General features: G+C 40.2%; 1 protein-coding gene across 1 annotated transcript in view; it reads left to right on the top strand.

Moving 5' to 3' along the window:
• The window catches only part of cdin1 (CDAN1 interacting nuclease 1), a 69,660-nt gene that overhangs the window by 20,259 nt on the left and 26,678 nt on the right, over positions 1–22,723 (top strand). Inside the window, exons 5-11 of the mRNA XM_072690309.1 lie at positions 43–103; positions 5,907–5,979; positions 15,073–15,152; positions 16,849–16,898; positions 18,686–18,753; positions 20,824–20,889; positions 21,206–21,311. Of these exons, the coding sequence (XP_072546410.1) occupies positions 43–103; positions 5,907–5,979; positions 15,073–15,152; positions 16,849–16,898; positions 18,686–18,753; positions 20,824–20,889; positions 21,206–21,311 (504 nt within the window). The remainder of the gene's footprint in view (positions 1–42; positions 104–5,906; positions 5,980–15,072; positions 15,153–16,848; positions 16,899–18,685; positions 18,754–20,823; positions 20,890–21,205; positions 21,312–22,723) is intronic.

Genomic DNA, 22,723 nt, shown 5'->3' with positions numbered 1-22,723 from the left:
TGTTGACTCTCTTCATGTTCGTTATTCTTTGTTGTAATGAAGGTACCGTAGTGAAGCCAAGAAACGTCCTTCAGACCCTGTCCTGCTGGAGTTGGCCAACGAGGTAATGACTTAAACCCTCTCAAGAGTCTCTCTCTCTCTCTCTCTCTCTCTCTCTCTCTCTCTCTCTCTCTCTCTCTCATTTTCTTTCTCTTTTTCTTCCCTTTGTGTGTTTTCTTCCCCTCAGTGTTATAGCTAGCTATTTATTTTTCTTTTGAAGTGCTCAGGCAGGTCTGCGGCAAATTTTGGCACAAACACAATTATCCCTGAATGCTCCATCATTTCAAAGACCAAATTGCTGTTTTAGATTTTTCCCCTGCCTGTTAGTACTTATGAAAATTGGGCAAATGGTCCTATCTATTAACCAATTATTTAATGCAATTAGGCCGTATCCTCCTTGGACAGATGTAAAAATACTTTTTGCGTCATTATCATAATTGACATTCATAAATGCCGCTGCATCTGCTGGTAAAAAAAATACATGATTGACACATGAAGGTCAGCTGTTAATATCTGGATTTTATGCCTGTTGTTTACATATCAGATCAGCTCTCCAGCTAAAAACCTTCATTAATTCTTGGTTGCCCATCACTGAAAGTGACACTGAAATGATTCACAATGATACTTCATGCGTTCCTGGTCGTATTTCAGCACTGAAAAGCAGCTCAAATAGTCTTAATGGTAATTAGTGGGTTAAAGTGGGCCGGTGGATGTTCTCTGTGTGTGTGTGCGGGCGCACGTGTGTTTGTATTGAAAATGGCTTGATGCTGTGAGCATTAAAGTGTTACACACGGGCAAGTTCCCACATTTCACATTAATAAGAATGAATGAGCCCTCTCCCTGACTAGCCAGTGTCTCCTGTGCATTGCAGCCAGTCAGCAAATTAACAATTAACATTGGGTTACTCTCAAGGTTTAATGGCTAGTGAAAGGGCCCTGCAGTGTCTCTGGTGCCTCCCATTAAACGCTGCTCTTCTCCCACCCTCTCCATTGCCACAGCCTCTTAAAATGCATCCCATAAAACCTTGAATTTGATGTTTACTCTGATAATAACAGTGACAATCAAGATGAACCGAGTTAATATCCTTTCTTTAATGATCATGCCTCGCCTCAAATGACCTGCTCCTCCTGAATAGATATTTAAGCATGAACTCAAAATACACAGTGCACATTCCTTTCATAAAGAGCCTCTACTTGGACAAGAGTACTTGACCTCAGAGTATGAATCATGAAGATTAAAAGGCTGATTAACAAATTCAATCAAGAAGTTGCTGTGTGCCCACGTTAGGGTATTTAATGATGTAGTCGGAATGATTGATCTGTGATTTTCTCAGTAAAAGGGTGGCATATGCCCTACTAAAATGCATGATGAACACGCTATCTCGTTCTTAGGCCAAGCACTGATAAATGATTAGTCATCCATCTAGTGGCAGTCTAAAACTAGAGTAGTTCTCATGCATCAGTAACTTTAGTGTCTGACCATCATTATTCATCCTGTTTAATTGATGTATTTTTCTTTTTTGACACAGGCTTAGATAAGTGACTATTAGCTGTTTAAACAAAAAAGCAAACAGCTTCCAATACTACGCTAATAAAACACATAAAGGGAGATTTGAATGATTCTTTAAGCAATACAAGAGAAGAACCACTTTTGGTTCCAAAAGGAGAAAAAAAATACTTGTAATAGAGACGTGTGAGAACCCTTTGAGTCTGAAGAACCTTTACGTAATGTAAGTTGTTGTTATTAGGGATGTACCTATCTTTTTCTGTTCCAATGCAGATACAGATACATCAGAATTTGCATATCGGCCGATACCCAATACCAATCCGATACCATTGTTGAATGAATAAACTTAGGGAGAGACGTAAGGTTTCAGGATTGATGTAATCATAGTTTACTATTACATACATACTATTAACTTTGTAAAACAAACTACAGTATAACAAATTAACACAGGTATAAATGAACCCAATTTTGGTGACCATTAAACAGAAATTAATAACTGTGCTGGACCTCGGCACAGTGCTGTCTGGGCTCAGGACTTTTATTCTGAAATTCATAGTCTATGAGACTAAGGAGGAGCTAGCAGCTCCTTCCTTCTCAGTTCTCCTTATATGGAAGAAAAGCTGGATTACTCCCTTATAGCTGATGACCAGTCAAAGGCACCATTCTGGTTAGATAAGGGGAGTCTTGCTGTTTGCTATTTTGTGTTTGTGTTTGTGTTTGTGTTTGTGTGTGTGTGTGTGTGTGTGTGTGTGTGTGTGTGTGTGTGTGTGTGTGTGTGTGTGTAAAATGTTTATAGGTCACTCTGTGATGATCATTTTGAGAGCTGCTCATGGGTTTGAACCCACTAGTAAATTACTTGGTGAACAGTGGAACGGCTGATTTTGAAATCTTTTTAAACTCTTTTCCAGACTCCTGCAATTGCAGCCTTTTTCTGAAAGCCTCACAGAGCCATTCAGATTTCACAATGGTGATTTTCACCACTCACTTCAACAATTGAGCAAACCAAACTAAATGTCTGATGTTTAAAAAAGACAGTTTCCTCCAAAAACCCTCTTTAACCATGTTCTGATCATCTGCAGCTGATGTGCTGCATCTGATTCTGATTTTACACATTTTAAATAGTGGGGGTGGTCAATTTTACTCACAAATTGCATTTCTATTAATTAATACATTTTATAAGTATTACAGTAAGATGCTCCTTCGGTTTTATGTCTTTAGTTATATTACCTTCATCTCTCAATATTATTGTCATCTCTCATATAACTGAAGATCTGAAGATCAAATGTCCACATGTTTAAGAATGTTAAAGGCAAAGGTTTTCATGGAGTGTCCTAATGTCTTCAAATCGTTGATGAGTGACTGCTACATTTATCTCAGACTTAAAAATACAGGAATAGGAAAATATTCTATATGTCTGTAGCTTTGGGTACTGTTTTAATCCTGGTCATTACAATGCCACCCCCCCAGCCTCTCAATGGGGCATGGGTTCATTTGGGGATGATGAATTTGAAGCATGGTTCAGGGGTCTGTAAATGTTACTCACACTTTGCAGGCGAGTGCTGGGGTCCAGCATTAGAGGGAGATGGGCTTGTGATTAATATGAAAATTAGGAGAATGCAAGTACCTGAACTAATCAGGGAGTCCTTATTCAGGCCGCCCCACCTTTGGTAATGTTGCCATTTTTCAAGTGTCAGTCCTGATGTGGGTTACTGCAGCGGCTATGCACTCCTTATCCTGCGATATTTAAATGTTTGCGCACGTGTGTGTGAGTGCGTGCACGTGTGTGTGAGAGAGAGGGAAAAAAAATAGGGGAAGAAAGATAATGGGGGAAGAGAAGGCAAGAGACCTGCAGGCTAAAAAAGACTGGAGTGTGCGCTCAGAGAAGGCAAACCCCTAATGAAGATGAATATTGTCTCCTTACTGCTGTAATAATTATAGACATGTTTGGTCTTTGTCGAGGCTACATTCTCTATGCAGAATTATGGAGATGTTAACAAACAGTACCGCTAGTAAATCTCTTTGTGTTGTGTGTGGACTGCTTCAAGCGGCTCTAGGAAGGATCACAGAGGAGATAAAACACTACAATCGGGCTATAAGCAGAGCAGGAATTCACTTTTTGGAGCCCCAATTATGCTAACAAGACCAAGGAATGCTTTCCGGCGGAGATATTTCCCAGTTTCAAAACAGAGAGGAGAAAAATGGCTGAAATACACCAAAGATGTTTAATGAACTAAAGAGGCAGGGGGATTATCCTGCGATGTTATCTTTCTTTTCCTCCCTCCCTGAGCGCATCTTATTCTGGCCAAATTCATACCGCGCCCTTGTTTCTTTTGTGTGTGTGTATATGTTTACTCCAGCTGATTTTATGCACTAATTATTTTTGCTGCTACATTGTATTCTCCAAGCACTCTTAGGAACAAGTTATTGAAAGCCATTAATTATCTGCCGCCCCAGCTCGGGATACAGGATGCGAGAGAGTAGGAAAAGGAGAGATCGAGGCAGGGTGGAGAAAACATGGATGAGTTGCCATTGGTGTCAGCCTCTGCTCACAGACAGACTTAAAATGAGCCATAGGTGCCGTGCTACATGTCAGGCTCTGTCTTGATCTTCCAACTTACGCTTGCACGTTTCAAGGTGTTTTTACCTTCAAAGAGCTTCTCTGCTACTGGTCCTTCCTTTCCTACTTTTAGTTAGAGAGTCTTCCTAGGCCCTGCCATCAGCTCCATCCTTCCTATTGTCTGCAGCGTCTCATTTGTTAGTCTTGTGCTCTGTGTTCTGGAAGAGTGTGTGTCATTAAAGTGGCTGTGTTTTATTGAAGTTGGAATCCATAGTGTTTAGTCTTCGCACCTTGGCTTCTTGGCCAGCTATAGACAATGATGTAATGGTCTTAAATAGAGAATTCTTTAATACATAATAATAATAATAATAATACACAACACAAGCCTTAAAGCAGATTATTAAAGTCATTTTATTCTCTGCTATAAACACCGCAACCCATCTTGTGGAGGCATTGCAACCCAATAAATGTACGTTATTTTAGTCAATAAAATGCAGGACGTTATTTAATAATGTTGTAACATGTCTTGAGATTTTTTTAATACAGTATGAGAAATGGAAGGATCAATCGGCTATCCGGATCCGGCTATCAGCCCAGATATGCGATTGGCCAATAATATAGCTGATTCTTAGAGCTGGTCAGATCATATGATCCATTTTTTTGAGAGTTACAGCAGCATTGTGCAAGGTCACAGGATGCTGCAGTTCCTTGTTTAACTGTTAGATGGGTCCTCACTCATGGCTCCAGAAACCCACTGAAGCCAGTGTTGAAATCCGAGTGTGGAATGTCCTCAGTCTTGCTTTTTACATTTTTTTTTTTTTTGTTAACCGCATCGGACTCAAACCCACAAAGGTGTATTTGGTAAAATGAATGTGCCTTGTGGAGGAAGCAGAGTAAAGACTTTTAACACTACTAACAAGATAACCCTTACTGAGAGTACACCGCTCAGCCGATACGACTCTCGGAGCTTCACAGTGCAGTACAGGAATAACTTTGTTCCCCAACTGTTATAACTCAGGAGCTACTCGACCAGTTCGCATTCCTTGCATGTAGTTACAGATTAGTAATCTTTAGGTGTAATAAAAGCATGAGAAACATGAGGGGGTTACTGTGGCATCAAGGCCTGCCCTCGATTTTGTATCGGCCAATCGAGCTGAAAAATTAATAAAATAGTCCTGCAGGCTGATTCAGTTAACATACAACCTTTTGACCACATGCAACGTAATTTCGGAAAGGGGAAAAAAAGCATGCACACCTTTCCAACTGTTAAGCGAAGGAGTGCATCGATCATGATTTGGGCTTGTGCTGCAGCCAGTACTATGAGGAGCATTTCAATGGTAAAGGGAAGAATGTACTCAATTAAATACCGGCAGATTCTGGAAACAAACCTCACACAAGCTAAAGATCAAAGGAGGATAATGATCCAAACATGCCTCAAAATCCATAATAAACTACCTCCAGTATTTTTTTTTGAGTGAGTAAAAGATGGACATTAATAAGCAATTGTGCTTTAAAAGATACAGAAATGTTTCATCTTTAACTTCTTCATATCTGTTAGCTATTCACAGTAACACTTTATACAGTAATACAGTTTTTGACCAGGGGTGCACAAGCTTTTGCATGCCACTGTAATTATGTGGTTGCATTTGTATGGTGTAGCAAAATGTGAGCAGTAACATGTTCTAAGGATTAAATAATAAACATTGCTTTAATAATAGATCTACTAAAAATAAGGCTGAAAGATGTGAAAGATACGTGGTCTATTAGAATAATCACAAAATTCTGTGTTTATCCTGTTCCTCAGGTGGACCTGTCACCATCTCTCCTAGCTCGTATGCTGGTGGAGCGCTTCCTGGAGGAGCAGCAGGGCTCAGTGTGTGAGTAGAGATGCTTATTTTGCACCCCCACGTTCCTAATGAGACTCGCACACAGGGCCTGCCAGTAGTACCTGCGGCACATGACTGACAATTAAGTGCTCTGCAGACCACCCACCACTTAACTGCTGTTTAGATCAATGCTCCTTCATTTCATCAGTGTTATTTATAACCCCCATTTTTCCCTCTCCTACCTTTCCATCTTCCCTTCCTCTGTGGGAAATCGAATTGAGGGGACAGTGAACAAAGGGGGAAAAAAAAGTTTTTTTTTTTTTTCTTTTTCCTCACATACTGTTGTATAAAAATATTTGGGGGTGAGATTTTAGCACTGATTATGATTTCTTAGCTGAACTGGCTGGATTTGTTTAAATAAAAAGCAACAGATTGTAACACTAAATCATTATACAATTTGATCTGAAACACAGATGTACGTCCTAACATTATTCATATAACATTTAATGATGATGATGATGATGATGATAATTAATAATTTGCAGTCACAAAGTATTTGTATGTGACATCAACATCAAACCATTGTAAAGCCTGTCTGCATAAGAACTCAGGCTTGTTTATTAACTAGCTTGGTAGATACTGAACATACTGACTAGTCGGCTCCTCAACTGGTATTTACGTTTATTCATAGATCTTATAGGCTAAAAATGGCAAAGCTTTCCTATGCATCCCTGTTAGCTTGGTGCTAGTGGAAATTAGCATTAGGCTAATTCTACAAGGCCACTTATGAAGTAAATGCATTGAAATACTAATATTTAATAAAATGTTTATGCTTCTATGACAGTAATATAAGTACAATTGTATTTACATTGTACTGGATAATCCCATGTTTTATGTTGGCACAGCTTCTGCTTTTAGGTTGTGGCGAAGGTGCTATGAATGTACAGTGCTTCATATGGACCAACATGCTGTAAATATGTTTCATTAGAAAAATAATAAATATAGAAAACTTTTTTCAATAACATATTGTCCTATATTCTTTGGATTTGCAAAATAACACTTCAGTTGTCTTATTTTTGGCTATCTCACATTATGTACTGTGTGATTCTGTTCAACGTTTTGATTATGGACAAAAGTCATGATTTGGTTCGCACAGTGGTTTGGACCTCACAATTTGGTATGAGTACAAGAAAAAGACCATGCCAGGTTTCCTTTTGTTTCATTTGAACAGGTAGTTGTGCAAGTACCAGTTTGTTCCATCTAGTGCTGTATCTACCCCCGAGGTAGTTAATACAGCCTTTAGTGTGTTAATTAAGCAGTAATGTATAAATGTTTGACTGTTCAGTGTGTTTTTGCACACAAACAAAAACTGAATTCCGCTGAAATACTTGTTTATTTTCAGTCGTTTCAAGGTACAAATACAAACCGTACTGTTACAACCCTTTGCACTACTTTTATATGTTGCTTTTTGTTAAATAAATGATTTTAAGTGATTTTAAGTGATTTTAGTGACCGTAGAACAGGAATTAGTGTTTCAATTCACAAATGAAAGACAATCTAGTTAACTACATTAAAGAAAATCATATTACATTTCTACAGGAAAAGATGAACAGATTCTGTTTAGTTTTTTGGTCTAGGTTTAAAGTTGTGTTTTTTTTGTTTTTTTTTTAATCATGCAAGATAAAAGAGAACGGGCACGGGTGTCTTTTGGCTTGCCTCTCATCTGCACTCTTATTGCCTCTCTTTCTTATTTTTCAGGGGTTTTCTTTTTTTCCTTTTTTTTTTTTTTGCACCTTGATGTCAGTGGGGGTTGACATCCCATTTCTTTCTTTTGAGTCTTCATTTGAATGCATTTTCTTTGGTTCTGTCTCTCTCTGTCTCTCTCTCTGTCTCTCTCTCTGTCTCTCTCTCTGTCTCTCTCTCTGACTCTGTCTCTGTCTCTCTCTCTGACTCTGTCTCTTTCACCCCCACACTTCCATCAGACACTGTACATGTGCACAATCGCATCCATGCACAGGCACATCTCTGCCCAAAACCCACAGTAGGTGCTTTATGAGACAATCACATGATGTCAAAACTGTGCGCCTTTGATTTAATCAAGAAAGAGATTAAAGTGGATGTGTGTTATTTTCAACTCGGCCATAGCACAGCCATTTGTCAAAGTCAAGCCTGTGATTGCTTTGGACCTGCCATTATCCACCGTTTGTCAAAATAGTAGTCCTGCTAGCGTGGCGAACAGGGCAATGTTCCAGAGGTGGTGATGTTTTTTTTTTTTTTCTTATTCTTCTTTTTCTTTTTCCCCCTCAGCTAAACCTCCTGTGGTATAACCCAAGATGGTGTATGCATCTCCCTTAGATTACCCCAAAAGAAACAGCTGTTCTCCTCTTCTTTTAATTGACTTATGTCTTTACCCCCTCGTTGTCTTTTTAAGCTCTTGTTTTCTTATGGGAATAATATTTGAACAGTTCAGATTGCAGTTTTGCGTCTGTGTGTCAAGTGTTGATCATATAGATGCTCGCTGGCAGCAAAGAATTTCTGCTCTGTTGCTGGCAGTCTGGTTGGGGTGACTTCTATTTTGACATCAGAAGCTTGTCCTCCCCCTTTCCACCGCTGACCTGCCTGGCCTTTGGCAATGAAATTCGGTGCACATGGGCTCTACGGTCAAATCTTTGAATCTCCCTGTGTGTATATTAGAGTTTTGTAATGTGTTTCCATTATGAAGCAATGCAAGGATAATTGTCTTTGGTGGCAATTAGCTAACAGGTTTGTTCAGTGCTATTGGCAGGCACATCCATCATTCCCTACCCCCGCATGCCCAGACCTTGTGTGTGTGTCTGTGTGTGTCTGTGTGTGTCTGTGTGTGTCTGTGTGTGTGTGTGTCTGTGTTTGTGTGTGTGTCTGGCAAACTGCATGGATCAATAGATTTCTGTATAAGGGACCTTGCCTCCAAGTCAGTGAGCGACTTGCAGTTACCCAGTGCCATCATTTTTATTCCCTTTCTTTCCCTTTTTGCATTTAAGAGACATAGAAATTGTACCTCTGGGACCGTGGAATATATACACAGTCACTTGGTCAGAATCAATAAAGAGTTTTAAATTGTTTCTCATCTCTTCCTGACTCTGTGTGTGTGTGTGTGTGTGTGTGTGTGTGTGTGTGTGTGTGTGTGTGTGTGTGTGTGTGTGTGTGTGTGTGTGATTTCCCCAGACCGCTAAAGCAGCACATAAACAGGCAGGGGCCGGGATTGGTTGGCTGTGCATGTAAATAAATCGATACATTCAGAGAAGTTTCATCATGTATTGAATATGATATCAACATCCATAATGCTTTCCTTCTGCCAAGAGTGCCAGGGGAAAGAGAGTGACTACTAGAGGAAGGAGAGCGGGACAAATGCCTGCTTGTTCTTAGAAAGCTAGCACAACATATGAAAACTGCATTGCCAGTGTGTGTGTTTGTCTTACTTGGTCATTTAAAAGGCTGGTAGAATGGAAAGCTTCTCCTCGCTTTTTAATGTCGCATATAATTAATAGGGATGCACTGTGATGTTAGAATTGGCTTTAAAGGTGACCTAAAACCTTTATCTTGTATTTATCTTGCCATCGTTGAATAATGACAATTCAGTATGTGAAAGTAACATACCATGAACCTCAAACACTGTTGTTTTTTCACTGCAAAGAAAATCCAGCAGAACCAAAACAGGGCTGTTAAATGAGTGGATTCCAATACTGTTACATAACAGTCTTGGCTAACTTTATTTATGCCCCAATATCTTTACACCCAGCCCATTAGCTAAACCCTTTTGAGAGCTAAATCTGGCAAATTGGTGAAAATGCAAAGGTCACTTTGGGTGATGCATGTTTGATACATGTATTTAGTTTTTTGAGGCAGTCTTTGCCACAGTTGTTCAGTAGTAGTTTGTCACCAGACTCTGCTAGATATTAGAAAACTGGCTGCTACACGAACCAGACCTCCTGACCACAGCTTTTCCTGTGCCTGTGTCCACAGAAGGCGAGATTAAAAGCAGCATACAATAAAGCAAAAGCCTGGGGATGGAGTAGGTATCTGTGCTAGGCTAAAAGCTAATATAAAAGCTAAAAGCTTACTATCTCTTCAGCCTGCTGGCTGCACACCACATGACAGGCTGTCCAGTAAAACGCATGGGGAAAATAATAGCAATGTTCTTGTTACAGTGCTTCATCAAATTATTCATGAAACATAATAAAAATCAGCATGGTTTATTCTGAGTTAAAACCCTAAAAACGTTTTACAACTGCATCTGGGCATTTTTCACTTTCATCAAAGTCACATTTGCACATGATGGAACAGTTTAAATTCCTAAATGGAGGCCCTCTGTGGCTTATTACCATTGTGTTTGACCGATATTTCAAATTAATATTCAAGGATGTTTTTGTTGTAGATAAGGACCATTTGGCCACAATGGGCTACTGTGTTCATTTAACTGCTCTATATTCATTCAGCTGCATTTTTAAAACTCTGTAATGTAAATTTACTCCCAGTTTCTTTTATATGTATTCATCACCATTGCCGGATATGTATGTTAAGAGAATTGGCTACATCTAGATCAGCATACAATTCTTATATCTGTACATCCTCAGAACTTACAGTTGCTCTTTGACTCCCTCACAGACATTATAAGTGGACCTCAGGGTGCTAATAATAATAATACAAGAGAAACTAAGGACATGGACATTCTCAAAATCGATCAGTGCTTTTTCCCGTTTTTACTTCAGGCTCTTGACCACATCACTGCTTACTTGCTTACTGAGGTCCAGTATTTGAGCATATCTGAAAATCTACCTCCTAACCGACTCTGCCTCTCGTACACTCTTACTCTGCTCTTTCTCAGGCTCCCTCCACCTCTCTCTGTGTGTGCCTTGCTGACATGATTTGAAGTGCTGCTAGATTTAGATACACTTTTTTTGAGGAGGCAATTTTGTGAGCTGTTTGACCTTTTCCATTTTCCCAAGGCCTTACATGAGATTAGATCTCTTCTACAGCCTCTCTAACAATGTGATTGGACTAGTTTAAGATTTATTGTCATATCGTGTTTGGTCACCTGAGCTTTATAGCACAGCACTGTGGGTGGAAAGGGGGCTAGGGGGGTCAATGTGAATGAGTGGACTTTAGTGCTGTATTTGTACACTATATGAACAAAAGTATTGGGACACTTGTTTCCTCATTGTGTCTTCTGAAATCAAGGGTATTAAAAAGGGTTTACCCTTTTTTTTTTTGGAAGGCTTTATACTAGATTTTGCTGCATTACTGTGAAGATTTGATTGCATTCAGTGATGAGAGAATTAGTGAGGTCAGGATGTTGGGTGATCAGCACCCTACCTTATCCCCAACTCATCCCCAAAATATTGGGAATACCAGAATTTCAGTATTCCAGAGAATGCAGTTCCACAGCTCAATGCTGGAGGGCTTTGTACCCCTCTAGCCCACACCGGTCATTAGGCATGGTTCTCATGAAATAGGAAATAGAATGTTTATGTGCTCCAGAGTGTCCTATTGGCAATACTTCTCTATGGAGAATAGACAAGCTGTGTCAGCAATGGGTGCAACTTAAAGTAGCTGAATGCATCCACAAACATTTGGACAGTATATTTGTGTATTAAGTTTACATAAACACCTTCTGATGGAGTGAAAAATAGAAATTCCGCTTCCAGTACCTCTCATTATACGGCCATGTTGGCTGTAATTGTAGGTAGAGCATGCGATTCAGACCGTTTTAGGTTTTGAATAATGAGATCCGCAGCCTCTTAATTAGCAACAGGAGCAGGGTGGAACAGAGAGGCCGACGCATGGAGACGGCTTGGTGGTGATGGTGATGTGGGTGGGGGGAGGTATGGGTGAGGTAAGCAGGCGCTTGGCACTTGCCTTGACAAGTATACTAATTACTGGAATAGAGCGGAGGAGCTGAAGTCAGGCTCAGTGCGAGGAGAAGCTCTGACCCAGGCCCAACCTGCTCTCCGCTATCAGCCACAATCAGGCACAGGCAGATCAGTTCTGCCCCACTAACCCTGCTGGGACCCAGCTCCTCCAGCAATGCTCACACACGCATTACAACCTGCATCTCCAACTGCCACCGCACAGAAAGGTGGAGGAGGTGGAGGAAGGAAAGTGCTCTGTTCCTCCAACACCACCATTACCACCCCCTTCCTACCCACCAACCCACCCACCAGAGAGCAAGAGGGAGGATAGATTTAAAAGAAGTAAATTGGAAAATCAAATGAGGGCTTTAGGCAGCCAGCGAGATTTGCAGAGCTGTCCGCCAGGGTCTGAGAGGCTCATCCATCATGTCCCACAAGTAGTCAATTCCTCTAGTATCTGTAAATGTTTTCAGATATTAGCCAATTTATATGCTCCGAGATTCATCATGGAAAATCAGCTTTAGCGGTGCGCGTTATCAGGGCCCGTCTCTCCTTTGCACCATGAAGTTTGATGTACGAGCGCCTCCGCAGCTCAATGGGTTGTGCACTGGAACCATGGGAGGGGGGGGGGTGTTGTCAGGGAGGCCGGGTGGGTGTTAAGGAAGAAAAAAAGGGGGTTATTTTAATTAATAAACAAACTTGCATAGGAGCTCATCAGTGTCAAGAGTAATAACGATCGTCATCCATTATTGTTTATTACGGTCCTCCCTCAACAAATGTTGCCTTCTAATGAGGTTTCTTTCAATTTTTTTGACTCGGATAATGACTTTTTCATCCTAGTGGAGAAGGAGAAAAGATATAAATGATAGGACTAAGGGGAGAGAAATCATGCAAGGTTAGGCTCATTTCTCCTGCCCCATTCATCATTTCATCAGAGCCTGATAAAGGCGCTGTTGTTTTCCTTTTCCTGTTCTGTTGTGTGTTTTTTTTTGTTTTGGGTTTTCTTTTTGTAAACACCAGTTCTGTGTTCATGTACAAGTCCCAGAGGAGGTGAAGCATTTCTCTTTAGTATTCTCCTCCTCGGCGCGCTTCCTCAGATAAGGATACCTCAGTCAGAATTTATGCCGACATGGGACAATTACAATAAATTTGGTGTGTATTTACAGTGCTCTGTTGTGTGTTGTTAAGTCGCGCTGCAGGGCTTTTTGAGAGTGTGTGCGTTGGTTCGGGGGGAGTTTTGCGTGTGTGTGTGTGTGTAAGGCGGAGGCGTCTTTAATAAATGTATGCTGATGTTCGAGGCTGCAGTGATGCGAGGATGTTAGGCTCTGTTGTTATTTACTAGGCTGTTTGGGCGCAGCGGCGGATCCTGGGCTGCAAATGGTGTTACGGCTGGTGATGAATGAGCATTAGGGTAAACTCATTTTAAAAGCAGCCTGATTTATTAGCACGCCGGCCTTCCGTTCTCATCAGGTCAGCGCATGGCTGAAACCCCACAATGTCAGCTCCAAGGTCACCCTTTTTTACGATTATTTTTAACCCCATCCTTTACAACATGGAGGGGGGGGGGGGGGGTGGACTCTTCCTCACTTATCCCGTCCAGCAGAAAAGGAGAGAAAAAAAAAAATCAGGCAAATGGAAGAGAAAGCGTCGGGCAAATGAAAAGCTGGAATGCAATCTGTGCAAACCATGGGCTGTGTGGTGTGAGAAGCACCAAAATTTGATGGTGGTCAACCTCCAATTATGAGTGCTAGTAAGACAAGAGCTTTAATGGCCGCTGTTTGCCTTCAGGGAGGTTTATTACACAGTACTGTTTTGCAGGAGCAGCGTCAAATCTATAAAACTACCATTAGGAGGAAAAAATCAATCAAAATGCCATTAAAGTGGAATAAGTTGCCAATATTGCTGATGTGGTTGTGGGTCCTTTGATTTTCTTTCAAATTATTAGGCACAGTCGAGTAGTGACTTTGTTAAGGGAAACGAGTGTTGTTGGGGAGTAATATGTCTCCTGGCTTCATAAAGTTTGCTGCCTCATATTTCCCGCTTTATTGATTATCCATTATCATTTGTCACGAGGTGTCCTAACTCAAGGGGAAAATATAACCCTCTTTCTTCAGCGCCGAGCAGAGCGGGAGCACTGTATAGATCTGTGTGTGAAGGTACCAATCTCAGAGAAAAATGAGCAAAGAAATAAGGTGTTGCCTGTGCCTGGCAGGCCTGGGCTCGGCTGTGGAAGAGGCAGAGGAATGCTGACTGGGCTTTGTTCTGTCTCTCTCTGCACCTCTTCCCCTGCCTCTTTTAGCAGCAGCAGGAATAGTGCTAAGATCACAGCCTCATATTTGTTATTCCTCCACCAGGAATGAGACACATGGAGCAGCACCTCAGAGAGAGCTGGGAGGAGGATGGGGATGGGGAGGGGGAGTGGATGAGCGTATAAGGTTTATAGTTAATAGTATGAAGATCATGGTGCAGGTTGCCAGAGTTTAAAGCAGCTCTGAAGTTCTTTGCAATAATTTTATCTCTTAGCATCGCTTTTCCTGTAAATCCTCTCAATATCTAAAGCTTCTTTCACACCAGACCTCAGGTACAGCTCCTCTCCCTACCATTAGCTTTAACACGCTCCTTCATGACTCTCGCATTGCAGATAGAAACATTCCTGGAATTGTCACCGCAGCTGCGTGTCTGTCATGACCATGTGCATATATCATTGGAACGGCGTGACTCCACCATTTCGTCACACAGTGATACAATCCATTTAATCGAATCTGTTTGAAAAATGATTTGGGGAATTTTGCCGTCGCCGTAATAGGAAATCAATCCAGTGGCTTGTGGCCCTGATTTATAATGTTAGTGCTGCTTGAATGGGGTGAGAGATGCAAAATATTCATCCTTCATAACACAGATAAACTGCATGGTGTGCTAGCTCTGCAGAGTGAAGCATCTATCTACGCAAAATCTCAATAGGCTTTGAGCTTCCACTCAATTGAGTAGCATGGAAGTACTGCACGTATCGGAGTAAGTGCTGTAAAATATGGCATTTGCTTCTGTATCTTCACTAACAGCAATATATCACTGCCACCACCTAGTCAATTACACCAGGCAGGTTATTCACCCCTTACATAAGTGTCTGAGTTTAGTTAAGGTTGCTTTGTGTAGTGACAGTGTTATTTATGTATGTTTTTTTTTATATATATATATAATTTTTTTTTTTACCTTTTTTATTTTTTCTTATAATTTTCCTTGTCGTTTCTGTCTTCAGCCTCCAAGCAAGTTTTGAACAGCATGTTGCGGGAGCCATCTTTAATTCCAGACATGCAGTTAGCCAAACATGTGGAACAGGTATGGTCCATTCTAGTCATTGTAATTTTACACAAAAAATTTTATTTGTTTGGTAATGAACAAAAGTCTGTTTTTGATGATGTTAATTTATACATATGTAATTAAACTGACAGCAATCCGCTCACTAGCTAGCTGCAAAAGTCTACATTTTGGTCTATGTTATTTATGGATATTATTCATAGGTCTGAATGATATGGCAATGATATTATGCACTTATTATGCAATTATGTCTGGATTAGGGATGTGGGATAAACTGTATTCTTAGAAGTTTCTCGATGTGGACATGGACGATTCTGAATCGATTCACAAAAAAATGATTTTCGAAATGCTATGTTGATTGAGTGCGAAAGGCAAAACTCCAAAGTGCAGTAATGCAGCACCTGGACAGTCTCTGGCAGGTAAATAACCCAGGAGTTGCGTTCCACAGCCTAGGCTGCAGCCGAGGTAGGGTCGTTCCTCAGTAGGACAGTCCTATAAAGACGCCCATCTTAGTAGCCTATTGGCCACACAAATGGAACCCTCTAATGAGGCAGCATGGTGACGTCACCTGACAGGTCTTGCCTTTTGCAATTGAAACGCAGAACTTGTGGGAGAAAATGGAGCCTAATTGTGCCTCTTGCTTTTACATTTCTTTACTGATTTAAATTATAATTAAAAATAACATTTTCCCTCATAACTTAACTTCCCCTCTCTTCACGTTGTACTAGGGTGCATCAGTTGTGTCCTTTAAAACACTCTGAACAAAGGCTGCATTTGTAGGCTGTATATGAAGGGTCCTCGGAACAGCATAGCTAGCAGCTAGTGTGCTCCAAACAAGACCAGTGAATGAGAGCCACAGGGGTGCAAATATGGCTGATCTATTAATGAATGTAGCAGAGGAATGGCAGATCACTAAGGAGGACACATTGGGGGTGGGTGTTTATTTCATTTTATTTTATTTTTATTTATTTTTTTGTCATTTATTTAATTAATTATTTTTATATAAAGCAATACTGAGCTTATGTTCGTGGTGCTTCTCCAGATAATCTGAGTTTGTTGTGTAGCAACCGCAGAGACTTGATCTCAAGATCCATTTGAAAGATTGACAGCCCATACCGTCCAGACAGGGTCTTTTTTTGTCATCTTCTTATTTTGCTTTCTGAACACACATCAATTTTTTGACCCTTCTCCCCAAGGTCCTACGAACATACGAGGACCTGAACAATGATTGGTCGGTGTCAAACGTGTAGCACGTGTAGCATGAATTTATGGCACAATCTGACTTGTTAAAATTGTGAAAGACAAAACATATTGTGTAGTCTGATCCTGCAGAAATGCTCAAAGGAATGTAATTATTTGGAAGGAGAATGATTACATCTCAGTCATTAAAAGATTTTATTCCAAGTCATGTTGAAGCATTTCTATTGGTCAGTAACTTCTGAAAGTAAAAATAAAAAACAAAAATAGAGATTCAAGGTTTTTTGTGACCACAACAATGTTTAGGTCTATCAGTGTGGCAGGCCCTGTATCTGGCTGCCATGAAGTGTATAATCCAACATCAGATATTTGCTAATAGCATCATGTGAGCAGCTGCATCGGTGCATGGCATGGAGTCATCTTCAGTGTTTCTTCTGTTTCTCCCATCATTTAAGTGGGTGCACCCCCCTCCCTACCCCTACATCCCCCAGTGCTGTAATATTTCTTCCCCTCTTTTCAGTGCACAATAAATGACTGCTGTTATGGACCGCTGGTAGACTGCATCAAACAGTATCCTTTCCCATAAAATTTTAAGCCTCAAATTGACGAGGAGCTATTCAGTGGGATGAGATGTGTCGAGCATCACCTAACATAAAAGTTCTGCTTGAGTAGGGGCAGTGTGTGCATGCCTGGATGTGATTGTACATATATAGAGATAGATATGTGTGGGTTGAGGGATATAGAGAGATGAGCAACTTTATCTATATGTATCTGCGCCATGTTCTGTAGCGCAGTGTGAATTTTTTTTTATGTAGTCATTCATGCATGGGACTTTTCGCAGGTGCATATGATGATCTTTTTGTCGTCTATGAGCTTCTAACAAAATATTTAATTCCTTACCTTTGAATATTTAAATCAGAAAGCTTTTGAAAAGAAATGAAAATGAGTTCTGGGTTCTCTGGAAGCCTCATTCTTGTCCTTCTGTGTTTATATGCAATTTATCAGCACCTTGGAGAGTTCTTCATGTCACCAGTTTGTCTTTCTCTCTTGTCCTTTCTCTTACAGTAATGATTCTTTTCGCCTCTTAGACCTTTCTTTTTCTTTGACCATAGTACACTTATTCTGTCTTCCTCACACATACACACCCACAGTTTTGGCCACCGTGTCTTATCAGTCTGCTGATGCAGTTCCAGCAATCAAAGAGCAGGAGATGGGCAGTTATGGGCTGTCAGAATCAGCTCATCACATACACACACTGCACCCATGAGACTTTGTGTGTGCTAGAGTGTCTGAAGAAAGAGAGTGTGTGTGTGTGTGAGAGGGAGGGTGGAGTGGTCAGTCTGCAGGCTGTTTAGGGCCATACAGCTGGGGACCACACTTGGCTCCTCTGTTCCTGGCCAGTCAACCCTGTCCCACCCTGCCCTCCATCTTCATCCTGCCTCTTTACCTCTTTTCACACATCTCCCTCCAGCATGGCTTCTCATTCTCTTGCTTTCCCTCTGAGGGTTCATCATGCCAGCCCACTCGGTCTTCTTCTGGCGCTACACCGTGACATCGGAGGACTTGCTCCAGTGCCTGCACCCAGACACTGTCATAATGACCTAACTACTGGCTCTCTTCAATGAAGTGTCTGTGTGAAAGGGGCTGTGAGTCTATTTAGTTGTGAGTTTGAGTTAAGCATGATATTAGACTTAGTCCAAGCATAAATATCAGTAATCTGAAATCTACACTGAGGAGGATTTTGAAAAATCTGAACAAATGCTTGCATCTCTGATAACTTCACAAGAGAAGCCAAAACAATGTTTAAATTTGTATTTTAAATTTGAGATATTTAATTAAATTCATTTATTTTTTTGTGTCTGTTTATTTAAGTGCATCATTATTTATTACATGTATTTTGCTTTAATTCAAATTATTATTAATCCATATGACTTTATAACATTTAACTTTCAGATCATCAATTGTAGTTGAGTGATTGTGATGTTCATATTAAGTATCGTTTAACTGCAAAAAAATATTCACACTCAAGTTTTTGGAAGTTGCCACTACCAGACGTACATATTGTTATAATAAATCTCACAAACAATTGTACATTTTCCTGGTGTTGCCACAGCAACACTGCTTAGTAGCCTGAGCGTTTCCATAGCAACCCTGCATGCAGGTAAAATGCCCTCATTTCCGATTCGGGCAAGTCAGATTTGAGAATGAGAGTCATTGTTTGTTTGTTTTTTCTGTTGTGGTGTTTGTTTTTTTTTATTAATCCTCTTTGCAAAGCCAAACTGTCTTACCTGAATAAGTTTTAGAAGCATCCTCACAGGCATCAAACGATCAAAAGATCCTTAACTGTGAACCAACAGTGCTATTGGTCAGGAGCACGAGGAAATTCTGCGAGAGAAACTTCGAGAGAAAAACTTGTCTTTTTTAGGTAAGTTACAGAGACTTTCCAGTACTCTGCCATTCACGAGAATACAAGTTGAAGTCATTAGTTGCTGGAACTGTTAATGGATGATTCATCAATTAGGGGAACTTTTATGCCTCCAGGTTAGAAATACTTTATTACTATTTGAATAACTTGGGTGTTAAATAAAGTATTTATTGCACTATTGCACCAAACACATTATGCACCCAAATCATTATGATTATAATTTTTCTTGTTTTAAATATGAGGTCCTCAACCTAGATTTAGGAAATTAAAAAATAAATTCTGATCAATTCATTAATAAATCACAATGTTTTTTTTTAAATAACTTGTATTATTGCATAACAATGTATAATCATATATCTAACCTTTGCACATGTAAAAAAAAATATATATATTATAGTCATGAGATTTCGGTAAGGATTTATTTAAAAGCAATACTTTAACTCATTACTTTGGAATTATATACCACACCTGATATACACCACACATTGAGTAGCTATAACACGCCATTACCAACATAAAACTTGAGATGGTAATGACAGATGTTCAGTTTCACCATCAGTATCTTTTTTTAAGGTTTAGAAATTAAAATTATATGCAAACTAAACCTCTTGACTGGTTTTCAATCAGCATGGCTAAGACCACTCAGTAGAGAGCAAGTAAACACTTTGGAATTTTGGAAAACCTGAATTTCTGAAGTACAGCAATTTTGGTAAAATAAATATTAAAAAATAATTCTAAGTCTTGGCCATCATTTAGGTCTTTACTCTAATGCATGTAAACATTGTCTTGACATAATTAAAAGCAAATTATTGCTGATTGTATTTTAAAGGTAATATGGTAAGAAATAACCCCCAATTAAGTAATCATCTTTATATGCTGTGAATATGAAACCAAATAGTACATAGTTTGTACCTAAAGCTACCAATGTTGGCTCATGCAGTATCTACTTATATCTATTTATATAAAAATAAATAAATAAAAGGACTTTAATGTAACATTTTACCCCCAGCCTAAGCATTGGCTTGAGGTCGAGGTGGTGAGTGGCCAGGTGTGAAATTCCCTTTTTCTTTCCTGTCTCACTACCCCCAGAGAAGAGAAAGAGGGGGCTTACAGAATCAGTCTTTCTGTCATTAAGAAGATATCATTTATTTGGGCCCCGAGTGCTGACCTTACTGGGGGCGGCTGGGAGGACTGTTCTAAAACTGTCAAAGTTTGGGGCGCAGAGGCCACAGAGGCAGCCTCACCCAGCTGATAAATGGATTGGAAATAAGCTCCCCAACAGTAGGGACGGCCCATTAATTTTAATCAAAGGTGATGTAAAAAGGCGATCGGCGCCGCATGACAATGTCAACAGCCCGGTAGGTGTTAAGAAAGAGACCACACAGCCCGGACCCTCTCACCACCAGAGACCTTCGCCTCTCTTCCCTCTCACCCCATTAGTCGAGCTTGGCTGAAGACAGAGAGGCCAGCCCCCAGAATTGAATGACCTGGTCAGCCTGAGATTTAATGGAGAAATCAGGTGTTCCACGGATAATGGTCGAACCGCGCCAGGAGTCAAGGACAATGGCTGAGGCACACACGCGCAGGGGTCATGCTTTCAGCTGCTATAATGCCAGCCCTATCCCTTCTGTTCTTTATGAAGCTCACCAGCCCCACACGCTCCACCACCAACCTGCCTCGATGGATTTTTGTGCAGTGGTTGCAAATAGTTGGCAGATGTAATGGCTTTGCTTTTCCAGTGTGTAGAAAAAAAAACGTGTGCGATATGTGGTGCATGTGGCCTTACCCACTGTGCTTTGCAGCAAATCAAGATGTAAGTGATGTAGCACAGTGAGCATCTGGATTTTTTTTTTTTTTTTGGTCCTTTTATTAATTTCAGTTTTTTTATTTTTTCCCCCACAAATGTCTTTGTATTCAAAGGCTTTTTCATTTCTGCTTTATGTGATGTTTTAGGTCAGTGATCTGGAAGCAACTCGAATACAGTAAAGGTCATGTTTGTCACTTAAGAACCTATGACTTTTGTGGAATTTGTTTATAACAATTTAATTGCTTTACTGTGTTTCCCCTCAGATGAGAATCATCTACGGGCCAAGGGTTATGACAAGACCCCTGACATTATTCTAGAGGTCCCAATCGGTGAGTTTCTGGAAAATAAATAATGAATGTTACTGTTTGTCTTTACTTGCTCAGGTCAGTAAGGTCAGTGAATGATGGAGCTCTGAAGTTCACGCTTACAACTTCAGACACGTTTACAACTGTAAAGCTAATTTTACAGTAACACCTTTCCATTCCTCAAGTATCTTTTGCATGACAATGTCACATCATCCAGAATGAGTTTTCTGCACACCTGACTTATACTTTCACTGTTTCTCTTTGAAAGTATTAGGCGTCAGCATTTAGAAAGCCATGTCCACATTGATCTACTCTGAACTCTGAATTTCTGAACCTACAGCTGTTGAAGGCCACATTGTCCACTGGATTGAAAGCAAGGCTTCATTCGGGGATGAGCAGAGCCATCGCACATACCTGAACGAGCAATTCTGGAGTTACTGGAACAGGTACAAAACGTTATCTTACCCTGAGCCACTCCACACCCCACCCAGTTACTACTTTTGTATTTTTGCTTCTTTAGACTATTGCTTAAAAATAGAACAAATAGGGGTTAGTAGTAGTAGTAGTAGTTTGTAGGGGTATATAATAGTAATTGGGGATAGGGATGTGGTATGGCAGGTCTTACATGGAATCGGATTTGGCTGTTCAATATAAAGATTTTTCTTTTTTTTTTTTGACTATCTGGCAATCAGAAAATCCATTTGTATTGAACATTGGATATTAACATAGTCAAATGCAACATATGAGTCATGAAAACATTTTTGAGCATTTAAAAATCAATAAAAACTGCATAGTATGCAGGATTTGAATTGTAGCTTTTCTGAATTGCTGATATGTAATGTGGTCTTCCATATGGATTTGTTGGAATAATGCTATAGGACGCACACGTTTATTTCTGTTTGCGTCTAGCTGTTATAGCCTATTTTTTAAAATCTAGCAAATATGCATTGTTTGCATTAAATGTATAGTATCTCTGACAAGATAACTGCTAAATGTCTGCCTAATTATGCAGCCTACTTGTTTCAAGTGGTTTGTCATGTTCAGTGTTGTTGACTGTTGAGAAATTCTTGCATACAGAGTTTACATTTCACTATTAGAGTTGCCCTTTATACGTTTGAAATTCTGGAACACATTAGACTACTTCTGAGACATAATTATATCTAGCCTAGTTCACCAACCACTCCATCTCAGCTTTCATTTTTTTAACATGTCACCAGTGCGGCAGCTAGCCCTTCTAGAATGTTTATTATTCCTTGTTGAAGTGTTATCCTTAAGAGTTTTTCCTGGTATTGTAATACAAACTGTTGCTGCTCGACTTGAAGAATCTGTCAATGGACAGGTTGAATGATTGCAGGGGGCAGCCTTAGTGACGATATCTGACTGGTGGTGGTTGTTGTTTTTGTTTGTTTGTTCGTTTGTGTGTTATTGGTGATACCATCTCAGCAGTGAGCAAATTAAATAAACACCTCTATAATCAATCACTACAATAAACAATACACTATCCAGTATCCAAATGTTTGTGGGCACCCCTTCTAATGAATGCATTCACCTATTTTAAGTTGCACCCATTGCTGACACAGATGTGACACACACACACAGCTTGTCTAGTTCCTGTAGAGAGGACTGCCAATAGAATAGGACTTTCTGGAGAAGATAAACATGAACCTATTGGCCCCATGCCTAATGCCAGACATGGGCAAAGGGTTATAAAGCCCCCCAGCATTGAGCTGTGGAACAGTGTTCTCTGGAATGATGGTGCTCCATCCAACATTTTTGGGATGAGTTGGGGATGAGGTGGGCTGGTGATCATCCAACATCCTGACCCCACGAACACTCTTGTCACTAAATGCAATCAAAT

This window comes from Salminus brasiliensis, chromosome 10, assembly GCF_030463535.1.
Source record: "Salminus brasiliensis chromosome 10, fSalBra1.hap2, whole genome shotgun sequence".
Classification (NCBI taxonomy): Eukaryota; Metazoa; Chordata; class Actinopteri; order Characiformes; family Bryconidae; genus Salminus; species Salminus brasiliensis.
Note: the sequence above shows the minus strand (reverse complement) of the source record. Positions and strands in the feature narration are given on the sequence as shown.